General features: G+C 37.1%; 1 protein-coding gene, 1 long non-coding RNA gene and 1 pseudogene across 6 annotated transcripts; 1 reads left to right on the top strand and 2 right to left on the bottom strand.

Annotated features, from left to right (window-relative positions):
• Positions 1-181: 181 nt before the first annotated feature.
• On the bottom strand, positions 182-1,951 carry LOC143857408 (putative disease resistance protein RGA3 pseudogene; annotated as a pseudogene).
• Positions 1,952-14,162: 12,211 nt separating this feature from the next.
• LOC143857210 (uncharacterized) lies at positions 14,163-15,969 on the top strand. The gene is made up of 3 exons (XR_013238525.1): positions 14,163-14,443; positions 15,247-15,448; positions 15,677-15,969. It is a non-coding gene; the product is annotated as an uncharacterized LOC143857210 (long non-coding RNA).
• Positions 15,970-16,441: 472 nt separating this feature from the next.
• On the bottom strand, positions 16,442-19,733 carry LOC143857337 (regulator of nonsense transcripts 1 homolog). 5 transcript variants are annotated; one of them, XR_013238622.1, is made up of 5 exons: positions 19,448-19,733; positions 19,019-19,074; positions 17,612-17,827; positions 17,004-17,123; positions 16,442-16,924 (listed from the first exon to the last, which is right to left on the bottom strand). XR_013238622.1 is itself a non-coding variant. In XM_077367766.1 (4 exons), the coding sequence occupies exons 2-4, from the start codon at positions 19,049-19,051 to the stop codon at positions 16,802-16,804; spliced, it is 276 nt and encodes a 91-aa protein (XP_077223881.1). In that variant the 5' UTR covers positions 19,052-19,074; positions 19,448-19,728; the 3' UTR covers positions 16,442-16,801. The 5 variants fall into 5 exon arrangements, 2 of the variants coding, with proteins under 2 accessions (XP_077223881.1, XP_077223880.1); XR_013238621.1 differs by lacking the exon at positions 19,448-19,733 and having other exon boundaries at positions 19,019-19,436; XM_077367766.1 differs by lacking the exon at positions 17,612-17,827 and having other exon boundaries at positions 19,448-19,728.
• Between the last annotated feature and the right edge of the window lie 5,122 nt (positions 19,734-24,855).

Consider the following 24,855-nt stretch of genomic DNA (forward strand, 5'->3'; position numbering starts at 1 on the left):
ATAATGAGTCACAACCATAAGTATCCATGTGCCTAAGGCTACTCATTTTTCCCATATCCTTCGGCAAATTACAGAGCTTGAAACAGCCTCTTAGTTTCAATGTTTGCAAATTTTGTAGGTAGCTAACCGATTCAGGTACTGTTCTAATGTACCCATTCCAGGAGAGGTTGAGGTATCTTAGCTATTTCAAATTGCATGTTGAATCTGGGATCTCTTTAACATCAAGTCTACTTAGATCTAGGCATTGCAGGTATCTAAGTTCCATGATGTCTCTAGGGGTTTGGACATGATAAGATTTACCTGGCAATAGTATAGTCCGTAAGGTTTTGGCCTTATATAAGCTCTGGTCTTCTAATGGTGAATCAGAATAGACATATCGAGTTGATGGAGGAATATTTTCGGTTTTTTCCGGATCCACAATATAACATTTGTTCCCAATAATAGACCGTGCAAGATCGTGCACCAAGTCATGCATCTTGCACCTTGTTATATTTCCGTCACCATCTTTTTCTATGTCTTGGAAGAAAGACCTCCATAATAAATCATTGAAAATCTCATTTCCAATTTCTTCCAACTCCATTCTTCCATTAGGGGTAACAAAGCCATTAGCCATCCACATAAGAATAAGTTCTTCTCTCTCAATAGTAAAGCCATTAGGGAACACTGAGCAAAAAGATAAGCATTGCCTTAGACGAGATGGCAAATTAGTATAGCTCAATCTTAGAGCAGGAAAAATGGACAAATTTTCATCTTCTAGTTCCCATTTTTGGTTGTCTCTTACAGACAACCACGAAGCTTCCTCCCTTTTGAGACGCAAGAGGCTTCCTAGTGCCTTTGCTTGCAATGGCACACCCTTACATTTCTCGACAATCTCTTTACCAATTGCAACCAAGTTTGGATGATCTTCACTTCTCCCAGATACAAATGCCTGACTCTCAAAGAGAGACCAACAATCAATGTTTGATAAACCAGTCAAGTGGAGGAGGGATTCAGGAACCGCCCCCATCATCGATGCAACCGTTTCACAACGAGTAGTTACAACGATTTTGCTCCCTTTACCTCTACAAGCTAAGACTTGCTTCAAATTATCCCACTTCTCTCTATTTTCGTTCCAAACACCATCAAGTACAAGCAAAATTCTCTTCTCACAAATTATATCTCGGAGGAGTCGTTGCATCTCTTCCAACTGTGGTGGAAGTTCAGCTGAACTTCCAGTTACAGATACTAAAATTGCTTTTACAATTCTAGTAACAGAAAAATCTTGAGACAAATAAATCCACATTCTTAGCTCAAAATGGCCCTTTACAATCTCATCATTGTAGGCCAATTGAGCAAGTGTGGTCTTCCCCATTCCCCCCATGCCATCAATGCCAATAACAGGGACATCATTTTCATTACTAACATCAGCTAGCAAAAGCTTCACAATTTTTACTTTTTCCTCATCTCTCCCATAAACTTCTAACTCATTTACAAAGGACAACATAGTGGGTGTTCTCTCTTCACTCTCAGAACTCATAATTGTTACTTCCAATTTGAACTTTTTCATCTCATTTGCAATTAAGTGTAATCTCTTGAGGATATCTTTTATCCTAGTTCTTATCTCATGGTGAAATGTATTATGTTGGAAATGAAAACAAGGTAAGAAGTCATTGCTTACTTGAATGTTGCCACACCCAATTGTGCCCACAACTTCTAATTGCTGATCTTCCACAGCCAAGTCTGCCAAGATGTCATCAGCATCATAGGCCGCATCTGAAAGCTCTGAGAGCCAATCCTTCAACTCCCCATTCTTGACACCCATTGCCTCTCCATTTGGAAGTATAAGTTGAATCTTTTTTACAATTCTCAAAAGCTTTTTCATATGTTTCTTTACACCCCCGAGTAGATGAAACTTGTTTTGGATTAGAGAGTTCAAATTCTCAAACAGTATATTTAGGATAGCTTCTGCCATATTTCCTTGGTGACTGAAAAAAAATTCTCTCAAGCAAGAGGAGTAGAATCACACAGATATCTTGCAAGCTTTATCATGTTGTGTTATATAGACAGCTCTTCTTTTTACTTTTACTTTTTCTTTTTCTTTTTTGCTTTTAGTACGTTTTATTTATTCCTTCCAGAACTTGATAATCTTACTTTTGTAATACGAGACCATACTACTATTTATGCTCTTAATCTTCCGTTAACTTAGCAAAAGAGTCCCCTCTTTATCTTGAAAATGTGGCTGTTTTTAAAATAAATGATCATAGCCACTATAACAAACTTACCCTTCTAAATTCTAATCTTGACAAACACCCCATTCCGCACACATGCCTATCACTTTCATCTATCTGACAAGACATGAACGGAGTAGCTACAAGACATAAATAGACCTACTCTTTAACTACAAGACATAAATAGACCCTCTCTCTCACTCTCTCTCTCTCTCTCTCTCTCTCTCTCTCTCTGTCTCTCACACACACAAAAGACATAAGGATACCCCTTTCACGTGACATGGCCTGCACAACTCAACTCAACTCAATATATAAAATAATTATCATACTCAACTCAACTCAACTAAGCCTTTGTCCCAACTAGTTGGGTCGGCTAATGAATCCTTTTAGAAAATTTTCATCAAGAAGGTGAAAGGATCTACCCAGCTCAAATTGACTAAGTCTACTCCTGACACTAGTTGAGTTCGTCTACATGGATCATTTTCTTCCATTATATCCTATCCAAGGTTATATTCTCTTTTATGTTCCTAGCCAACAAGTCTTTCCTCACTGTTTCTACCCAAGTTGTTATAAAATTAAGGAAATGAAATCACCCGCCCTAACGGTTTCTGTGAGAACGGTTCAGTACTTGAGGATAAATTCACCCCCCTTTAATGTTTTTCTTTGCCTTTTAAACTTAACGGATAACATTAAAGGGGGGGATTTTATCCGTTTCCGCTGGGGGGTGGGGGGGAATATCATTCCCCTAAAATAATTATCACGATACCTATATTTGACTTGGGGTGCTACTCGGGTCGGGTTGGATCGAGTTGAGGCGAACCCTAACACAATCCAACACAAGCCTCAAGTTGAGGATGGTCAACCCTAACCTAACCTGCTTCTAAATCTCTCAACCCTTACCCAACCCCTCTACGCGAAATCGGGTTTGGTTGGTTCGGGTTCACAAATTTGCAAAACAAAAAAATACAATAACCCAAGGAAAATTAAGATCAAATTAGAGAACGAAGGTCGGGTTTGGGTCAGATCGGGTTGCCACGGCCTCAACCCTAACCTAACCCGAAATTAAAGTCGGGTTAGGCTTTCCCAACCCAACATGAGGAAATGCCAACCCCGAGCCAAAATCGGGTTGAACTGTTGAGCCCGACCCAAGTTGCACCCCTATATTTAGCACAAGCAACAATTATGAATGTGATTGTGCTGAAATCAATTTTTATTAAGGCCATGTTTGGTGATCGTGATTTTTTTTTTCCCATGAAATATTAGCTTAGGGCAGGAAATCGGGAATGGAAGAGAACTGAGGGAGATCCGAGTGATGAGAGGGCAAGTAAAGGCCGAAAATAATAAAGGGAAACAAACTCTAATAAAAATCCAATTTGGTAGGGGTGCAACTCGGGTCGGGTTGGGTCGGGTTGAGGCCAACCCTAACCCAACCCGAGATAGCATTTTCTCAACCCTAACCCGAACCAACCCGGGTTGAGGATTGTCAACCCTAACCCAACCCGCCTCCAAATCGGGATGGATCGGGTTTGGGTTCATCTAGGGCCAAACAAAAAAATACAAGGAAAAAACATAATCCTAATTTTTGAAAAGTCTAATTTTCTTGGGATTTGCTAGGGACCATCGCTAAGGTATTTTACGGAACGACTGTTGCATGAGAGCTCAGCCACCTCATGAGTAAGGACAAAGTCTGGTGAATCCGTGAAATGCCTTACGCGATGGTCCCTAGCAAATCCCAATTTTCTTTGTTAATAAGGAAAATTCCAACTATTTTTTTTTGTTAAATGCCTTGTATGTATAAGATGCTTTAGCTCTACTTGTACCTTTTAAAAATTTTAGTCCTAAGGCATTTTGCTTTATTAAAGGAATGTCGCAATTGATGGGATTACGGTTCTTCTTCATGATGAGGTACAAAGAGAATCCTCCAATTGCTAGTCGACACGTGGCATTGAAGCAAAACTGGAATTACACACTAAAGCCAGGGGTAAACAGGTAACAATACCCTCGAAAAAAAGCACTAAAGTAATCTCTACCCATTCACAGGTTGACACATGTCCAAGCGTAGAAAGGTTATCTAACACCTGGTATTTCACTATAAATAGCCCTCATAAATCCAAAGATAGGGGTCCGAATCCCGAAATTTACTATTCATAGTTCTGCTTTCCTTATCTGATACGTCATATTGACTTAAGCATCAGAGGGCCTATCCGGAGCTACCACTCCGGGCTGGTCGGGGTGCTACGTTGTGCAGGTCACAGCTATGTGCTATGTACTATGTACTGAACTGACCCCTATGTCCTTTCAAACCAACCTTCAGTCATTACCTTCACTCATTCCTATCCCAGGCGGGACTAGTCCATCCTTGACTACCACATCTGTTATAGATTTTGACCGTAACACTTCACATTATTTTTCAGAAAAGTACAGCGGGGTCTACTTCATAGGATGATCGAAACCGTTCATTTGGTTGGGTCACAATGTAAATAGGTTCTATCCAGTGAATCATCTCCATAGGATGATCCTCATCCTCCATTCTCTAGAGGTTTTTATATTGTGTAATCCCTCTACGGATCAAAGGGTTAGGATCATCCTATGGGAACGATTTACGGGGTAAAGCCTATTTACATTTTGGCCCAACAAATGAAAGGTTTGGATCATCGTATGAAGTGTGCCCATGTATTTATTTGCTTGTGAAAGATCAAGTCACTGGTCATTTGGATTTTGAGAATTGATTTTGAGTCCATGACTGATTGCTGAACTCAAAATTAAAGCCCTGTTTATTTGGATTTTCAGAATTGATTTTGAGTTCAAAACTGATAGTTGACTCAAAATTAAATGCAATTTTGCTTCCAATAATCACTCTTGGACTCAAAATCAATTCTTAAAATTTAAAAAAAACAGGGGCTAATTTTGACTCTAATAATTAGTTATGGGTTAATTAGTTGTTGGTGTGATTGCATTAGTATAGATGATGAGGATGAAATTGAACCTTTGGTAACTTTATTTTTACAACGTAACTTTCTTTTAATTTTTATCTTAGAAAACAATAGATAATAGAAGTAGGGATTTGCTAGGCAATTTTGAGAAAACCCATTTCGCGGCTGACTTCTGCATGTGAGAACAGCCACCTCAGGTGAATTACATAAATAAGACAAAATCTGCTAAAAAGTTATCCTGCTTGGCTATTCTCTCGTGCAAAAGTAAGCTGAAAAATGGTTTTCCACAAAATTGCCTAGCAAACCCAAACCTTTTTGGTGATCCAAACCAGGCACCATGTCTGGACCAAGTTCAATGATGGTAAATAGGGGTGCATCCGCCATTGTAAGGTAAGAAAGAGCCAGTGATAGTGCAGACTGCAGTCAGCTGGGGAACAACAGTGGCAACCCATATTATATAAGATTGTCCTATGTGAGGTCTAGTACTTCCAGTAAAAAATGGCCCTTTGAGTCCTTACCTTATTCCTTCCCTTTTTTGCCCAAATAGTAGCATTTCCCAGCTATATTAAACGTAAACTTTGTTAGCGATAAAGAACATGTGCCCCTATTAAGCAGAAGTAGAATGAAATTCTCCGAAAAGAAAACTGAAGGAACCATCATCTTGGGCTAGTTCTTAATAATGAGTTCATTTTTCTCTGCTCCTTGTCAATGCCTAGCCGCGCTACGATCCAATAAGCAAGTTATGAGTAGAGAGTGTTGAGTACTAGAAATAGAGAGAACTGAATGGGAAAAGGATTGAAGGTAGTGTGGGGATTCCCAAGCATATGATTTCAACAGTTCTCTTGTTAATTTTGTTTACCAATCAAAAACCATTCATTTTCTTAGATTACAAGAGGCTAAAGATTTTGGACTCTGCAGGTGAGAAACCTCTGAAGGTATTTGGCAGTGCAACCAACAGCTTTGATATCTATCCACAAAATCCAATCTGTTAAGTATAACCTTGTTAGAAGAATGTGTTGAATTTAAACGAGCTTTAAAAAAAATAGAATACACAAAGTGGGTTGGATTTGATTATTGGAATACTTCGCAGAATGTGATTGGGAATTTGGAATGGGAAGCCATAGCCATCTTAATGAGACAATCATATAACTTAACTACAAAAGAACTCACTGAATGAATTAGGAAACTGTTATAGCATCCCAACACTACCTTCACTTGGTTTAATACCAACCCTTCCTAGGTGGAATAACATCGTTTTAATACCAAATCAGCTAACAACTTTTCCCGAAAGCCAATGCCTTAACAGTCAGAGCAGCTAGTTGAGCCCTAAGCACCATAGAAAAAGCAGGACTTCAACAAAACAAAGAAAGAGAACATCAAAAATAAAAGATATGGAATTTCTTTCCCAAAGCAACCCAGACAACTATGTATATGGGCATAGAGCTCCAAAAGATAGATTGAAGAAGAACGGATCACATAAGAATCTAAAGGGAGAGGGCATATTCAAATTCGCATCAGAGCAACAATCCTTCTTTATCATCAAAGAGAAGATGTTTCAGAGGATGTTGCACAAAGCATTTCAGTAGATAATGAATTTCTGGCATTAGTAAGACAAATCCATAGAATTGAACAAGAAATTAGAGTTTCTATAGCATCTGCTTAAAAATATACATAAACAAAAAGTAGGCTAAAACCAGCATATCTTTGACAACCACCTGCATTTAAGGCCCAGATTGCATTTAGAGAATTGATGAGCAGACAGCCTATGAAAAAAAATATTCAAACAAAAGGGTTTTTTTTTTTCATTTTTACAAAGAAAGCAAGAGAGCATACATAAGTAAGTATCTGCATGGAGGCATGTGTACAAAACAAACAACAGTCTGGACAGCTTTCAATAAATTTATAATAAAATTGATGATCATACAACAAGGATAATGTAGAATGAAATACAAATAGTTCCCACTCATGTTTTTTCATCTGCATAAGCCCACCCTTGTTCCAGTCCTAGCTTCCCAATGCCCATGTCCCACATAGATTTTAATTGATGCACTGGCTAAGTTGGTCGATCCAGCTCTCAAAGGACTAAATCCTCCCAAATATCTTTCACGATTTACTAATGTGGTTGTTTCCTGTAGAAGGTAAATAATGGACAGAAGCAGCCACTATAAGATAAGCAAGCTCTGTCTCGAAAATGGAAACTAGCAATAAGATGCATGTATCAACAGAAACAAAGTATTGAAGTATGGAAGCCTTATCATATCGGGGAACACGCATGTGTACAAAACAAACAACAGTCTGGGCAGCTTTCAATAAATTTATAATAGAAATTGATGATCATACAACAAGGATAATGTAGAATGAAATACAAATAGTTCCCACTCATTTTTTTCTTCTGCATAAACCCACGCTTGTTGCAGTCCTAGCTTCCCAATGCCCATGTCCCACATAGATTTTGATTGACGCACTGGCTAAGTTGGTCGATCCAGCTCTCAAAGGACTAAATCCTCCCAAATATCTTTCACGATTTACTAATGTGGTTGTTTCCTGTAGAGGGTAAATAATGGACAGAAGCAGCCACTACAAGATAAGAAAGCTCTGTCTCAAAAATGGCAAACTAGCAATAAGAAGCATGTACCAACAGAAACAAAGGATTGAAGTATGGAAGCCTTATCATATCGGGGAACACATTTTCGGTTCTCTTGGTGGATTGTCATTGTATGTTATCTATTATTTTACATCTTTTTGCTTCAAAAGGTTACACTTATAGCCAGACAACTTTGAATAATCAGGACGATTATATTTTCTTGTCTTGTTAAAATGCATTAGCTTCTTATTAACTCTAATAATTCCCCATATACATGTTACTTGGATATTGGAGGCAATTCTTTATGGACATATGCATCTTCTCTAGAATATCAGTCGGCCCTTGAAGGTTACATGGTCAAAGAAAGTAATAGCCTACATTTTGAATAAATAGGATATTGAACAATTGCTATGTAGTTTGCGATGAAAAAGGATTCAGAAATTTGAAAAACTAATCCTGGGATGTTAAAATCAAAGGTTCTGAAGGACAAACTAAAGCCTTAATTTAGCCTAGATAGATTCCGAAGTTTATGATGAAAATGGATTCCAAAGTTTTAAAATGCTTTAATAGTCATTGGAATTCCCAACTTAAATAATAAAAACCATATTCAGTGCTTTTGAAATCCAGGATTGCATCCAAATAGCGTAATATTAAATCCTTAAAAAATACAGGATGCTATCCAAATAGGCATATTTTAAAATCCAGGATTTAATAATCAAGCTTTCTTCAATTCTAGATTTTTGATGTAGCACATGTGATGGCATGCATGTGTACCTAGCATGATGGCCTAGATTTTGGTGTTATAATGGTGGTCAAAGAGTTAAAAAGCCTAGGAAATAAATTTTGCACGTAGTTGTATCAGAACTAGGAGATTAGAGTTACAATGTGTTTTGAAAGTTGTATTTGCTATAGTTCCAAGTAGGGTCAAAATCTTAGGTAATGGTATGCTTGAAAGTTGTAATGGGAGTAAATGCTTTAGATAGTGGAAAAATATGTAAAAGGGGGCTGATCTAGGGGTGTTAAGCCATTGAAGAAAATATTGGAATGAAGTAAAGAAACCCTTTTTGTGGTAGAGCATTGCTCCCATTGTTAGTTCATTCTTCCTTAAGTTTTCTTATATGTTTTCCCTCTTGTTCTTCTCTCCATTAATTTTGAAGGAATCAAGGATTTTAAAATAATGTCATCCAAACGGCTCCTAAATCTTTAAGCCATGGCTCTATTTTACCACATAAAAATTTAGTCATTAAAACATGTATTCTTCGAATAAATAATTTTCAAAGACATTCATGAAAATAGGAGCAAGGCATGTATGTAGCACACCAAGTTTGATCTGAGGTGGGTTTAAATTTTGTAGTTGGTGTAGTGAAAATTACAAGAATGAAAGTTTACCATTTGGGTTTTACTTAGTTTCTCAGTTGCCTTTTTTTTCTTTTTCAAGGTCCTTCCTCTGCATGGATGATGGCCTCTATATTGTCAGTGTAACTTATAATTGCTCTTATACAGGTTGAGTTTCTATTATCTCAGTTTTTATGGGGCCAATGCTTTCTCCTTCAAGCTTTGGTAAAAATATTTTGCCACCTTTTCTTTTTACAGCTTTCAATATAAGAGAACAATAAATTTTGAGGAATGCCAGTGTCAGCTGCAGAACAGCACCAATCACAGGAAGTATGTGCAATTTGAAACAACTTTCATAGGGTACAAGCAGGCACATGGCCGTTTCAGACTGGGCTGGTCCATGGCTACAGCAAATCTGCACCATAACCATTTTCTTAATGGTATCTGCACCATAGCCTTTTAATAGCTATTAAAAGGTGATAGCTTTCTAATGCTCTCAAAATTTAAATGTTTGCCTGGATTCCATCCTCACTGCTTTAGATGAAGATGAAGAAATTAGTTATTTGATTTACCAATTGGAGACAGGAAGGAAAGAGAGAGAGGGCAAACCTATCCCCCTAAAACCAGTTAGTAATACTAACCTAAAAGCTTATGTACTGCATATCCTCCTCAATCTCTTTTGGCATTAGTTCTCTATAAGGAGTGCTGCCATAAATGAAGATTCCAATTGTTTAAGGATGTGTATGTGTTATTATCATATACCCTCAATTTGATTTTGACTTGTTCTTATAAGAGATATGAAACTATATAAATGTTATTGACATAAAGGTTCCTTATGCAACATCATAAAAAGACCATGTCTGAGATCAAAGAATCAGATGCATGTAAGATAGTGATCCTGTTCCTTTAGACCTAAAATTGTTTACAATTTGGAATGATAATTGAGCATCTCATTTTGGTACCACTGAAACGTGTCATGCTGCTCTGAGTTGGCTGCTCTCTCATGCAACAGCCAGCCGTGAAATGCCTTTATGTGAAAGCCATTAGCAATTAAATCCCTACACACACACACACATATATATATATATAGGGAAATGATTTCAAAGCTCCAATGTTTTGATAAACATGCGCTCCACACATTTGTCATGTGGCTTTAAGAGCTTTTTGAGAACCGTAATATTCCTCTGACAGCCCATTAAATACTACACGACAAAAGTTGGAGCGCATGTTTGTCAAAACATTGGAGCGCGGAAATCATTTCCCTATATATATATATATATATTGTTTTGAAAATAAAATTTTGGGAGTCCAATTAATTAATGGAACAACATATAACAAGCTCAAATTTTGTAGGAATGAAATTCCCAATCTGATTAGAATACCTTAGAATACTCCAATTAGAATCATATAACTAGTCCTGGAAAACCTGAAGATCTCACACTGTATTGTGTCTAAACAACAGTAAGTATATGAGTCATGAAATTCACAATTGGAGGGCCATCATCTCTAGAGATTTCGTGAAAAATCATTTGGAGAAGAAGAGTTCAAAGGCAAGGTGTTAATCAATATGCAGCACACTTAGATTGCTTGCAAGTAACTCTAAAATATTTCTTCGTGCTTTTTATTCCAAAAATACACACTTCAAGAGATGGGATTAAATCTATAATAAATTTAAATCACATTTAAATCCAAGAAAATTGAAATAATCAATATTTCAGTATCATGTATGAACAATTTTGCAGTCCATATTAAGCAAGGATGATGTGCATACAAGGTTGATGAGAAAGTACGACATACCTGATTGAATTTTATGTAATTTTTTGCATAAATACCATGGTTTTAAATTTTCAAAAAAATGGCACGAAACGGCCAAAATGATTCTTTTTTCATCCCCATTGAAAGAAAAAAAAAAAACAATGAATTCATTCAACTTCATTATTTCGGTCAAAACTTCAAAAATTCGACTGAAATTCGACCAAAATGCATAAACAAAGAAGAAATGTTTTTTTTTTCGTTGTAAGCCATTTGACTTTGCATTTCATTTCATTAATATAGAGATAGATATTTGGTAGGGTACATTATTTTCAAGCAAAGCGTCTCTTATGCATGGGATGTCAGATCAGCATATGACCAATACCATCTTGTAACTGTAGTATTGACATAGAGTTGGGGTCCTTGGAGGGATGAATGCTCATTGTACTTTCTTACACTCCATTACATTGTACTTCTTTATTGACTTTGTTATTCCAGACTTGTGCGACAATGCATTTCACTTGCATTGTCACTGGGTGTTTGATGTGATTAAGCCAGTATGGATGGCTTTCTTGTTTATACGATGGTTTTTAAGTATGAATTTGTGCTTATTCTAGCATTCCATGAAGTTTCATCTTTAAACTTCATCATTTGCATATGTTTCCATACGTTTCAGTGATTTTACAAGATTTCCACAGAAATTTTCGAAACCAAAATGTTTCTATTTCCGTGTCGACCGAAACTCGGCTTGCAACTCAGGTCAGGTTGGGACAGGTTGAGGCCAACCCGAGGAACCCATTTTTCCAACCCGAACTCAACCCGATTTCCAACCCGACGAGGTTCAACCCGACCCGAGGAACCCGTTTTTCCAACCCGAACCCGACCAGACCTGAGTTCAACCTGAACCCAACCCGAACTCAAACCGGGTTGGGAAAAGTCAACCCGACCCGAACTCAACCCTTTTCGGGTTGAACCCGATCCGATTTCCACGCCTACCAGAACCAAAATTTTAAACCTTGATAAATACAATGAAAAAGACAATACCCACATCATTTATTAACATAAATTGGAGAAAGGTGAGATGGCATTTATAACCAATGATACCGAATACTTGTAAAGGCCCAACATATCACATCCAACATGACATGATACTCTTACCAAAGACTTAATGGATACTTATGTTGGCCAAAATAATTGTCATTGTTTCAAATATGTGTGTGTGTATCACTTTCTTCGAATTAATTATCATGTTGTTGCTTGTTAGTGTCATGCATTTGTAACTATAGTTTTGAGTGTATGAGTTATACATATTCTATTTTTATGCTTATTATTAATTCCATCATTTAAATAAATCAAGTTGAGTTTTATAGTTTTTTGTTTGTAGATGTCTTTTGTCTCAACTCAACTCAACAAAGCATTTGTCCCAAACTAGTTTGGATCGGCTAAATGAATCCTTTAGAAAAATTTCATGAAGAAAGTGAAAGGAATCTTCCCGGCTCTAATCGTGGCTCTAGTTGGGTTCTTCAACATGGATCATTTTCTTCCATTCTATCCTATCCAAGGTCATGTTCTCTGTTATGTTTCTAGCCATCATGATATGGAATACTTGTATCTATATGACTATCTGTGTCCTACATTTGGAAATATATTATGTCGTATATCAGTTCACTTGTTCGTGTCGAAAACAACTGTCTTACATTTTGAGTGTATAAGGATCTCTGCCCCGAAGCAAACTCAAATGATGCAAGATCCCACCACTGCAAGCAATACATGGAACCGTTTATGTCTGTCTACCCCCAAAACTGCTCATATTAAGCAATGTATGTTGGTTCGAAACGAGTTCCAAATCTATGTATTGCAATGGGAACACAAATTTTATATGCATATACATATGCATACATACATTACACACACACACACACACACACATATATATATATATATATATATATATATATATATATATATATATATATATATATATATATATATGAGGAAAGAGTTCCTGAGCTAGAGCTCAGATAAGCTTATTTGAGCTCTAGCTCAAAAACACATGTGGCCCCACATTTTTTGGGGCATCCAAAGCATTCATTTGGAAGGCCCTTCCATGGATAGGGTGTGTACCAAAAAGCAGATCGATAGGATCATCCTAACCCAATCAAAGGTGGAGGGGAAAATGGATAGACACTGTGTGTCCATGTTTCTGCCCATTTTTTCCCTCCACAAATGGCAGTGTTAGGATGATCAAATAGGGCTGATTTTTTGTAGAGACTCTATCCATGAAAAGGCCTTCCAAATGAATGCTTTGGATCCCCCCAACAATGTGGGCCCACCCCTGTTTTTACACTCGAGCGCGGATAAGCTTATCTGCGCTCGAGGGCAGAAACCCTTTACTATATATATATATATATATATATATATATATATATATATAGAGAGAGAGAGAGAGAGAGAGAGAGAGAAAAGTGTAGCTACACATACGTGTAGCTAACTTAGCTACACCAACGGCTTAAAATACAGTGGGCCCCACATTGTTTGGGTGATGCAAACCATTCATTTGATGGGCCCTCACATAGATAGGGTGTGCCCAAAAAATCAGCTTCATAGGATCATCCCAACCCTACGATTTGTGAAGGCAAAATTGGACGTGTAAAAACCTTCACAAATCTATCAATTTTTGCCTTCACAGTTTGAAGGGTTGGGATGATCCTATGGAGCTGATTTTTTGGGCACACCCTATCAATGTGAGGGCCTATCAAATGAATGGTTTGGATCACCCAAATAATGTGGGCCCACTGTATTTTAAGCCGTCGGTGTAGCTAAGTTAGCTACACGTATGTGTAGCTACACTTAACTCATATATGTATATATATATATATATATATATATATATATATATATATATATATATATATATATGAGAAAACTGTTTGTGCGCTTAAGCGCATGAAAAAACTCGTGCGCTGAAGGGGTTTGAAGTGGGTCCCACTGTGTAACGAAACAAGAAATAGAGCCTTCTTCCAAATCGATTTCCTTCTGTGAAAAAACCCAAATCCATCGCTACTCTCTCTCTAACTCTCTCTCTCTCTCTCTCTCTCTCACAGTAACGAAATCTCTGCTGTAAGTGGGTGGGTTTGAAAACCAGAAAAAACCCCTTCTTCCAAATCGATTTCGATCTGTAAAAAAAACCCAAATCGATTTCGCTAAGTCTCTCTCTCTCTCTCTCTCTCTCTCTAAGTAACGAAATCAATTTGCTGCAAGTGGGTGGGTTTGAAAACCAGAAAAACCCCCTTCTTCCAAATCGATTTCGATCTGTAAAAAAAACCCAAATCGATTTCGCTAACTCTCTCTCTCTCTCTCTCTCTCTCTCTCTCTCTCTCTCTCTCTCTCTCTCTCTCTCTAAGTAACGAAATCGATTTGCTGCAAGTGGGTGGGTTTGAAAACCAGAAAAACCCCCTTCTTCCAAATCGATTTCGATCTGTAAAAAAAACCCAAATGCTCCCATTTTACTTGCTATCATTTTGTTTCTCCTATGTATATTGCTTTTAAAAAAAAAAATTCTTATTATTGCCCTTTTTTTCTCTGCAGATTCTCAGCAAGATCAGCACGTTCTGTCTCACAAGATCCCTTCAGTAAGTTTTCTGATAATTTTCTTTTAGACCCACTTTGGATTGCAGGAATTTTCTGGAAAAGTTACAAACAAGAAAAGATAACTTCAACAGACCCTATTCAATTTTACTTAGAGGGACCTTCAATTTATGATAATATCGCTTTAAATTAACCATAATCATGTCATTCCCTATAAATTGAGGAAAGTTTCAGAAATGTATATGTTGCAATCCAAACAGGACCTAAAATCTTTACTAAGTTGCATTGAGATATTAACCCAGATTGCAATTTGGGCCTTTTTAGATTCCAGGCAGAAGTGCCATTCTACATAGTAACAAACCCATATGGAAGAGAGAGATTTTCTGTTTAATTTTTTGGTTCTTTTTTGGGAACAAAAACTTATGGTATATTTCATTACACTTAATTTATTTTGAAAAAGAACAATACATTGCTGGTCTTAGATAATAGTCTATTGAATTGACTACGTTTGTAGGACTTGTTTTGATCCTTTTTTGTTATTTTGAACCTTCTTTATTGTTAGGCTTAGGCAGAGCAGCCTCAATTTGTTTAAAGTGTGTATAACTAAACATCTTTATTCATGAAAATCTGTTAATTGTTTTTTTTTTTATAATATGTAAAAAAATTCACTGGTTTCAACTTAGAAATGAGGAAAACCTCAATTGAGCACTTCTCAGGTACTCGTTTTTTCATCCTCTTTTTTTTTTGTTTGTTAGTTAAAGAAGTTTTGAAATAATCTTACCCCCATTACCTTCAACATCTAACCCTCCTGATATCTCACCCAATGTCATGTTTTTGTTCATAACAGCTCGGAGGACCATCTTATTCAGTCCCACTGCGGAGGAGACACGCAAGAAGTGCGAACAGGAATGCAGCTAACACTGACCTTGTTGCCCCAACTGAGAATCTTGATTCAATCCTCCAAGAATTTAGAAACAAAGGATTCAGTCCTAGGGAGACAGTTGCCTTGTCTGGGTCTCTCTATCTGCATATCACTGCTCACTGAGTGGGTATATTTATCTCTCTGCTTTGTTTTAGTTCCTTATAATTGAATCTTCTTATCTTTTAAGAGAGAATTTACCCCTTTCTATCGGTACCATACACCCCTTCTTAAATGACGAGATAGGGTGCAATGTACAAAAATAAGGGGGTATAAATATCAGCTCCCTTCTTAAAACCTTCTACATGTGAATACTTGGAATTTTTTAATTAGAGACTACATGTGGTTGTGTATGCAGGTTGCTTAGATTTATCTCTCATGGAAAGGTGCATTGATGGATGGATGACTTGGACATGAAAGGATGTCCAGTCTCTCTGATGTGTTTTTTCCTACGTTTTTTTGTGTTTTGCTTTTTGCTTCATGTACATTTATTTTATGCAATTGTTGCATATGTGTGTTGGGTGTGTTGGGTCGTATGATGTAGTGGGAGAGTATGATGTAGTGGGAGAGGTGTGGCTTTCTTCTGTTAGGTTTTGTCAAAAAGCTTTGTGCTATGAAAACCAAGGAAATAAATTTGCTTCTACTTTTCGAGATCTGTTCTTACTAGAGAATGTTAGTTTCTTTCTAAGGTTTTGCTTGTGGTTAGAACAACCTTCTAATAGGAAAAAAAACTCATCACATTCACTTTACCAGAGAGAGAGAGAGAGAGAGAGAGAGAGAGAGAGAGAGCTTTTTCTTTTACTTGTGATGGCTGTCAATTACAAAGGATATTCTAAGAAAATGTAAATAGACGTGGGACCTTGACACATGCATTATTTTGTTTCTCCTTATTCTTGTGCAAGGACAAACAAAATGATAGTGGCCTATGCAATTTAGTAACCCCTCGTTCTATGCAATTTAGTAACCCCTCGTTCAGGTTTACAAATGGATTGTTGCAAATATGCAATTTAGTAACCCCTCGTTCAGGTTTACAGATGGATTGTCGCTTGACATGCCAAGGTAACAAATACCCACTAGTTTGAGTCTTAGAAAAAAAAAGAGAGATCATAAAATGCAAAAAAAGAAAAAAAAAATGAACCACTTTTTTTTATTTTTTGAGACAGAGGAAGAGTACAAAACAATCCCGTTCTTGCTTATCTGTTTATGTACAAAACAATCGTCTTTTTATGTGTGCCACTAACAGAGCCAGACCCTTCAATTTATGTACAGAATGCTCCCTTTTCCAAATGGCTTCTCTCAGGAACAACAGAAAACCTCATGATGCAGATAACCGGAGTACTACAACCAAGCTGCACGACATTGCAGAATGAATTCAAAACGGCGATCTCATCTGCACGACATTGCAGAATGGCACACGTGTGACTACAACCAAGTTGGTGGATGCATAGGAGTATAACCCATCAGGGTCACGGCCCATATTGGCTCAGCCGCTGTAGTGTGGTCTCTGGTTTTGGGAGCTTTGTCCCTGTTGCTGAGGAGCATGCATATTCAGTGGCTGAGTGTTATACTGTGTGAAGGGCTGGGAGTAAAGGGGATTCATCAAGCCCTGTAGAAGTATAAGAAACTTAGGCTCAAATGTTTCCAAAGTAGAAAGCTAAATAAAAGCAGATGTTAATACATTATACCTGTGATTGAAGGGGACCGGGTCCAGCCACACCAAAGTGGCTCTGTGAAGAGTCATCTTGCGACGGGTCACTGAATCCAACTTGAGTAAACAGACCTTGTGGTCCATGAGGCATGTAATCCTATGTAAAAGTTATAAAAAAAAAAAAACAGCAAATGGATATGAAAAAACACAGGTAGAAATTGAAGCAAGAACGGCATGGAAAACAGATAAGTTTACAGATAAGCAAGAAAAAAAGAACAAAAATAAAACCCATAAATTTTCTAAACTGAGAACCAACCTATAAATCAAAAGTAGCATTAGAAGAAAAAGAGAAGGTCATATCTCTACCTATCAACAAAACAAAGATGAGATAAAAGAGCAAGAGCTTCTCTTTCTCCATCAATCCCACTAAGAAACTGCATATTATGGAAACCTCTATACAGATGAGGGTTGAGCGAGTGCTATCTTGGGTTAGGCTAGGGTTGGTGACCCATATATCAAACTTAGGAAAGGACAACATTAGTACATAACATGAGACCACCAACATTTAGTAACCCCAAGTCCCCAACCTTACAAAAATAAGAGATCAACTCTAATTAATCCTTTTACAATTAACTCGAACCTCACCTTGGGTTCCAGTGAGGGGGCTGAAATTGGACATTTTTAGCAAGGCATTAGCGAAATCGGTCAAGAAAGCACTGGGGTTGTCGCCATACATGGTTACGATGGAATCAGTAGAGTTACGATGGAGCAACAAGGTCTATATATGTGTAGTCTCTGGCAGGTCAACACCTCTGCCAGCTAATCTGTCGCTACCAGTAGACAGCCTCCTTGTCTTACTTCCTGCATTAAAAAACATCAAATTCTTTGACCAAAAGCAAAATGTTGGTTATAAGAGCTGAATCTACTATTCCCAGGCCAAGAAGATTAGAAGAATCATAAACATAAAGAGTAGCACTAAGAACAGAATTATCCATCATCGCTGCACCATAAACAGACATACTTGGAACTCAAAACCACAGAGAAAGGAGACAAATTTCCAAGGTTAGGATGTAAGGGTCTAAACATTGAGGTGAGAGGATCACTCCAAGGCTTGTTAGCCACCATAAAACAATAAAAAGATAAAAACCATAAAAGTTATCAAATGAAAAATTTCTTTGACCTTGACAATAGCATAAGGCCATCTTTGATTTGGTCACAGGGACAGAAGCAAAAAGCATGATCTCATCAGAAAATTGATGGCAGGTATGAGGTTAAATTGAAATTTTGCAAATCAGGTGTCAAATGTCAACAATCTTCATGAAGGCCTTGAGAAAAGAAAAGTTACAATATTTCATAGGAAGTGTTAAGTGGAGAATTGCGTTAAAGGGGAGTGCTGAAAGTTAATAGACTTTTGGGGCATGAGAAATTCTTTAGGCTGTTGTTGCACGGGTGCCTGTTGCCATGTGTATTGTAACATAATAGAGTTGTAACTTGTTGATGAGCATGTTGGAAAGTGAGATGGTCATGGAAATATGCCTTGACAAGAATCCAACAGAAGCTAGCTGCTTAGATGAGGAGAGAAATTTTAGTTTTTGAGTCATAGTCAAGTTCTAACTCTGTTTTTTTAACACACAATAGATTGAACTACCAAAATGACATAATTTCAAGTGAAAACTTCAAGAATATCAAGGAAAAATATTTAAAAAAAATTCTACATTCATTACTTTTTCTTAATAAAACCAATTCTCACGTATAAGCTGCCTTCTGTTTTTTATCAGCACTATCCTCCACCTAGATTTGGCTTTCTCAGAGACATACTCAGAGTACATGATTTACTTCTCATAATTTACCAAAGTCAATGATATCCATCGTAATCCAACAAGTATAATGAAATTTAATTCAAATCAGGGTTGCCTCCTAGGCTTTAGTATTTCTTTAATTGTAAACAGTGTGTATTGTGGTAGCCAGACTTGCAAGTTTCCTGTGAGAAAACTATGATATATAGAGTCCCAAGAATACAAAATATCAGTCATTAAGCTGAAGACTACTTACATATAGTGAAGCAGCTCGGGCATTGAAATTCATTTCTTCCTCAACAAGAAGGATCTCTGAACAATCACTATATGAGCGTTCCAAGAATTCAATTACAGAGGTTGTTGGAGGAGGATTTCCAGCCTTGCAGCAAATCGATTTGGGTTTTTTTTACAGATCGAAATCGATTTGGAAGAAGGGGGTTTTTCTGGTTTTCAAACCCACCCACTTGCAGCAAATCGATTTCGTTACTTAGAGAGAGAGAGAGAGAGAGAGAGAGAGAGAGAGAGACTTAGAGAGAGAGAGAGAGTTAGCGAAATCGATTTGGGTTTTTTTTACAGATCGAAATCGATTTGGAAGAAGGGGGTTTTTCTGGTTTTCAAACCCACCCACTTGCAGCAAATCGATTTCGTTACTTAGAGAGAGAGAGAGAGAGAGAGAGAGACTTACAGAGAGAGACACTTAGCGAAATCGATTTGGGTTTTTTTTACAGATCGAAATTGATTTGGAAGAAGGGGGTTTTTCTGGTTTTCAAACCCACCCACTTGCAGCAGAGATTTCGTTACTTAGAGAGAGAGAGAGAGACTTAGAGAGAGAGTAGCGATGGATTTGGGTTTTTTCACAGAAGGAAATCGATTTGGAAGAAGGCTCTATTTCTTGTTTCGTTACACAGTGGGACCCACTTCAAACCCCTTCAGCGCACGAGTTTTTTCATGCGCTTAAGCGCACAAACAGTTTTCTCATATATATATATATGAGGAAACTGTTGGTGAGCTTAAGCTCACCAAACTTATGGTGAGCTAGCTTGCCCAATCACATGGGTCCCACATTTTGGGGAGTGATCCAAACCATTCATTTGCAAGGCCTTATCATAGATAGGGTGTGTACCAAAAATCAGCTCCATAGGATCATCCTAACCCCTCCATTTGTGGAGGACAAAACTGGACAGACTTGTGTCTGTCCATTTTAGTCCTCCACAAATGGAGGGGTTAGGATGATCCTATGGAGCTGATTTTTGGTACACTCCCCATCTATGTAAGGGACTTTCAAATGAATGGTTTGGATCATCCTAACAAAGTGGGCCCCCATGTGATTGGGCAAGCTAGCTCACCATAAGTTTGGTGAGCTTAAGCTCACCAACAGTTTCCTCTATATATATATATATATATATATATATATATATATATATATATATATATATATATATATATATGTGTGTGTGTGTGTGTTGGGGGGGGGGGGGGGATTTGCCAGGGACCATCGCAGAAGGCATTTCACAGCATGGCTGTTGCACGAGAGAGCAGCCACCTCAAATGAATTAAATGAATAAGACAAAATCTGAGCCTATGTGGCTGCTCTCTCATGCAACAGCTGCTCTGCAAAATGCCTTATGTGATGGTCCGTGGCAAATCCCTATATAAGTGACAAGTGAATAACATTGATTATACTGACTATAGTTGTAAATTGTAATGTGTTGTAAATTGTAATGTGTCTGTATACCATTCATAAAAAAAAGGGAAAATTACATTTACACCCCCTCTAGTTTCTGACACATCTACTTCCACCCCTATAGTTTAAAACGTGACAAATACACCCCCATAGATTGAAGGGTTAGGATCATCTGATGGAGCTGATTTTTTGGGCACACCCTATCTATGTCAGGACCCATCAAATGAACGATTTGGATCATCCAAATAATGTGGGCCCATACCCGAATCCAAACGCTTTGGATTTGGGTATGGGCCCACATTATTTGGATGATCCAAATCGTTCATTTGATGGGTCCTGACATAGATAGGTTGTGCCTAGGGGTGGCCAACCGGTTCGGTCCTCGGTTCTCGGTTCCATGAACCGTAAGAACCGAACCGAACCGTAGTACACAGTAGGACCGAACCGAACCGGACCGAACATAATCGGTTCGGTCCGGTCCGGTTCTTCGGTTCTAATGGCTAATTATTAATTATTAATTATAATTTATAAAAACTTTTAATTAAAGTTATAATATAAGTTACTTTCTTATTATAAGAATAGTATTAACTATTACTTATTAATATTATAAGTAATTTATATTATTAAGTATATGTATATTATTCAAAGTTCGGTTCTTCGGTTCCGGAACCGAACCGAGAACATTAGTCCCGGAACCGAGCCGAATAATTTCGGTTCTTCATCAGTGGAACCGAACCGGACCAAAAATATTTTTTTACAGTTCGGTTCCGGTTCGGTTCTTCAGTTCCGGTTCGGTTCTTCGGTTCTGGTTCGATTCTTCGGGTCTGGGTGGGTTGGGTCGACTCGGAGGCACGGGTCGCATTTGCCAGGTCTATTTTTGGGACACAAGTTTCATACAAGTTATTGGCAAACCTGTAATACCGTACTTATTATATCTCCACATATGAGACGTAAGTGATTAATCTAAGTCATTTATTTACTAGACCACACATTATATGACCTTTAGAGCTACTTGGAAGACATGCCCCTATCGGGAAATGATTTCAGCACAACTCTGTTTTGATACATGAGCTCTTGTAACTTGTCTTTTAGCATTTAATTGTCACTAAGTACGGCTCTTTAAATACTAAAAGACAAGAAACATGAGCATCATGTATCAAAACATGTTTGTGTTGAAATCATTTCCCCCCTTATCATGTGTGGACTATTAGTTTTTGGTAAGTAATAAATAACTTAGAGAAGTGATCTATTGGCCCTTTGTTTTACTTGGGATCATGCCCTCTATTGTATTTATGACTACACTTTTATACTAGAGGGGGCGGTCCGAAGTAGAAAAAGCGTGAATATATCATTTCCCATAATCTTTTGCCATATGTGTAGGTCCCCATTGGTTTTATTTATCGACGGGCCCATCTTAGCCCCATTATTTATGGGCAGTGATAAATCGACCCCCATGTCAAGGTGGCAAACGGGACAAATTCTCGGCCCAGCGTGGCCAATGGGCCGTGCCGTGCCGGCACGCCAAAGGGTGGGGGTTAGGCACGGCATGGCCCGCGGCCCACTCGTGGCGTGCCGTGCCGTGCCGGCACGTTTCAACATGTAACAGTTTTTTTTTTCAAACAAGTGCATTCTCGGAATTCCGAAAATATGTTTTTTTTTTCTACTGGAATTTTTCTTGGAATTCCGAGAATATGTCTTTTTTTCTACTGGATTTTTTCTAAGAATTTAGAGAATATGTTTTCTCTACTGGATTTTTTCTCGGAACTGCGAGAAAATTCTTGGAGTTTCGAGAAAAATTCCAGTAGAGAAAAACATATTCTCGGTATTCCGAAAATGCACTTGTTGGAAAAAATTGGAAAAATTTGCAAGTCAAATTGCGTAATTTAAAAACAAAGATCGATTGTGCCCAGAATATTTCTCCAGGAACCCGGGTGGCACCTTAAACTTTTGTTAATATAGGAAATTATTAGAGGAGGACATAGAATCCTGCCTCTAACCCACGAACATACAAGAAAAAAAGAAAAAAATGAAGTACAAATACATTGTGAAGTACAAGTAGAAATTAACGACTTAAAATTTTGAATCTTCATATTTCTTCAGGTGAGTCGGTTGAGTCATCTTCTCTTCTGTCTTGTGCTCTATCATCTGCATCCAACCAGTCCTTGAGGCACACGCATACCTCTACTTCTGCTCTGTGTGTCATCTAATACCCTGTTACATGCACTAAAAGCAGACTCCGATGCTACTGTGGACACCGGGGGGGTTAGTAGATCACGTGCCATTGCGGATAGTACTGGATAACTTTTTTTATGTTCTTTCCACCATGTCAAAACATCAAAACTCTCCCATTCATCAGGATTAAGGTAGCTTGAATAATTATTTCCCATATATAATGTTAGCTCATCAGAAGATTTACTAGCACTATGTCTAGGTCTGTTTTGATTTATTAGTGACCAAACTGGGTTATTTCTAGGTTGGTAGTTTTGTGAAGAACTCGGTCTTCTATGTCCATGTTCTGTCTCTTCCAATGCATACATAGAATGTAATAAATTTGTAATCTCATCTATACTATGCCCAGATCTAATACCTGTGTTTTCATTGCATGCATCTAAAATGACCTCTAAACCTTGTAACTTGATCCTTGGGTCTATTATTGTACTTAAAAATATAGAGGAAGAATTTCTTGAAAATATTTTCTAAATTTATCCTCAATTCTATGAAGTAGACTTCCATTGCCCAATCTCATTCAATTATTTTTAAAACAAATAGTAATTTTATATATTTGACGCAAAATTAATTGTGAAGTTGGATAGTAAACACCGGAAAGAAGATTAGTTACATTTAAAAATGCTTCTAATAAATCTGCAATAATTTCACAATTGTTTCAATATTCTAGAGATATAGTATGATTGCAAGGTGGAGGCATATGTTCTTGGCAAAATATTGTAATTATAGTTTTGAACTCAAATGATGCTTTTAACATTTTATAAGTTGAATTCCACCTAGTTTTAATATCTAAGGGGATTTTTATAGTTTTTTTCAAAAATTTTACATAAAGCTTTAAATTCTTGTCTTCTATTCCCTGAAGACTGAATAAATTTAAGACAATTCTTAATAATCTCTATCTGTGGTGCAATTTCTGATAACTCATCTTGTACAGTTAAATTTAAAATATGGCATGCACATCTAATATGAAATAGTTATTCATCTAAAATAGGTTTCAATTAAGATTTTAATAACCCTATTGATGCAGTATTATTACTAGCATTATCGAAGCTAATAGAAAAAATTTTATTTTGAATTTTAAAATCGTGAATAGTAGATAATATAGATTTTCATATAGAATGGCCATTATGCGGGAATTCTAATTGAGTAAAACTAAGTATTCTTTTTTCTAACATCCAGTTTGAATTAATATAATGTCATGTTACACAAATATAGCCTTCATTTTGTTTACTAGTCCAAATATCAGAAGTAAGTGCAATTTTTCCATTAAAATTTTAAAAACTTGAAATCAATTGTTCTTTGCTTTCAATAAATAATTTAAAGGAATCTGATTTTATAGTATTTCTAGTCACTTTTTTAAAAGCAGGATTTATAGCTTTTTGAATATATTTTTTAAATCTTTTACTTTCGGCCATAATAAATAGTTGCTCATCTTGTATGATGTATGATGTTAGTTCTCTCCTATTCCTACCTTGAGAATAAGAAAAAGTCCCTAATGAACTAGAAGTGAGGCTTAATTGGGTTTGTTTAGGGTCTAATGACCCACGCTTTGCACTACAAGCAGCGGAATGCCTTGTCAAGTGCCATGTTCCAGCTTTACTCTTTCAACTAAAATCTTTTTTACATAATTTACAAATAGCCCTATCTTCTAAAACTCCCTTAGAATCCTTCTTTTCTTCAATGGTAAAGAACTTCCATACTTGTGAAATCCTACCTCTAAACGTTTTAGTACTAGGAGCTTGACTCCCACTAGTACTACAAGGTTCTTCGGTAGGTTCAGGAGCAATTGGATATTCGGATTCTAGAGTATATGTATCGTCATTCCAAGGTTCTACACAAGCCTCCAGTAATTCATCATTTCCCATGATTTCATTTGGTTGAAAATAGTGGTCACTTGAACCGGCCATTTTAAAAAAATTACAAAGATGGGCTATAAGTAAATTTTAAAAAATAAATTCTAAATACCTCAACTTTGCTTAAATCGCCCACGGAGTTGTTAAGCGCCTTCTTGAATACTAATTACCGCAAGTTGTTAAGCACCTCTTTAATCCCTTCTTAATCGCTAATCGAAGTGAGTAACGGAGAGAAGGATTAGAGAGACTAATAAGAGAGAAGGATTAGAGAATTGGATATAATAAGAGAATTTGATGTAATTAGAGAGAAGATTAGAGAGATTAATATGA

The sequence above is a fragment of the Tasmannia lanceolata genome, unplaced genomic scaffold (genome assembly GCF_043159265.1).
Source record: "Tasmannia lanceolata isolate RefF3 unplaced genomic scaffold, GAP_Taslan_0.1 ptg000024l, whole genome shotgun sequence".
Classification (NCBI taxonomy): domain Eukaryota; kingdom Viridiplantae; phylum Streptophyta; class Magnoliopsida; order Canellales; family Winteraceae; genus Tasmannia; species Tasmannia lanceolata.

Bases quoted from the DNA above. Each gene is read 5' to 3' on its own strand.
- LOC143857337 (XM_077367766.1), bottom strand. From the start codon at position 19,051: ATGAATTTCAATGCCCGAGCTGCTTCACTATAT. The intron at 17,124-19,018 runs GTAAGTAGTCTT...ACTTTTACATAG, and splicing joins CCCGAGCTGCTTCACTATAT to GATTACATGCCTCATGGACC. The intron at 16,925-17,003 runs GTATAATGTATT...ATACTTCTACAG, and splicing joins CCGGTCCCCTTCAATCACAG to GGCTTGATGAATCCCCTTTA.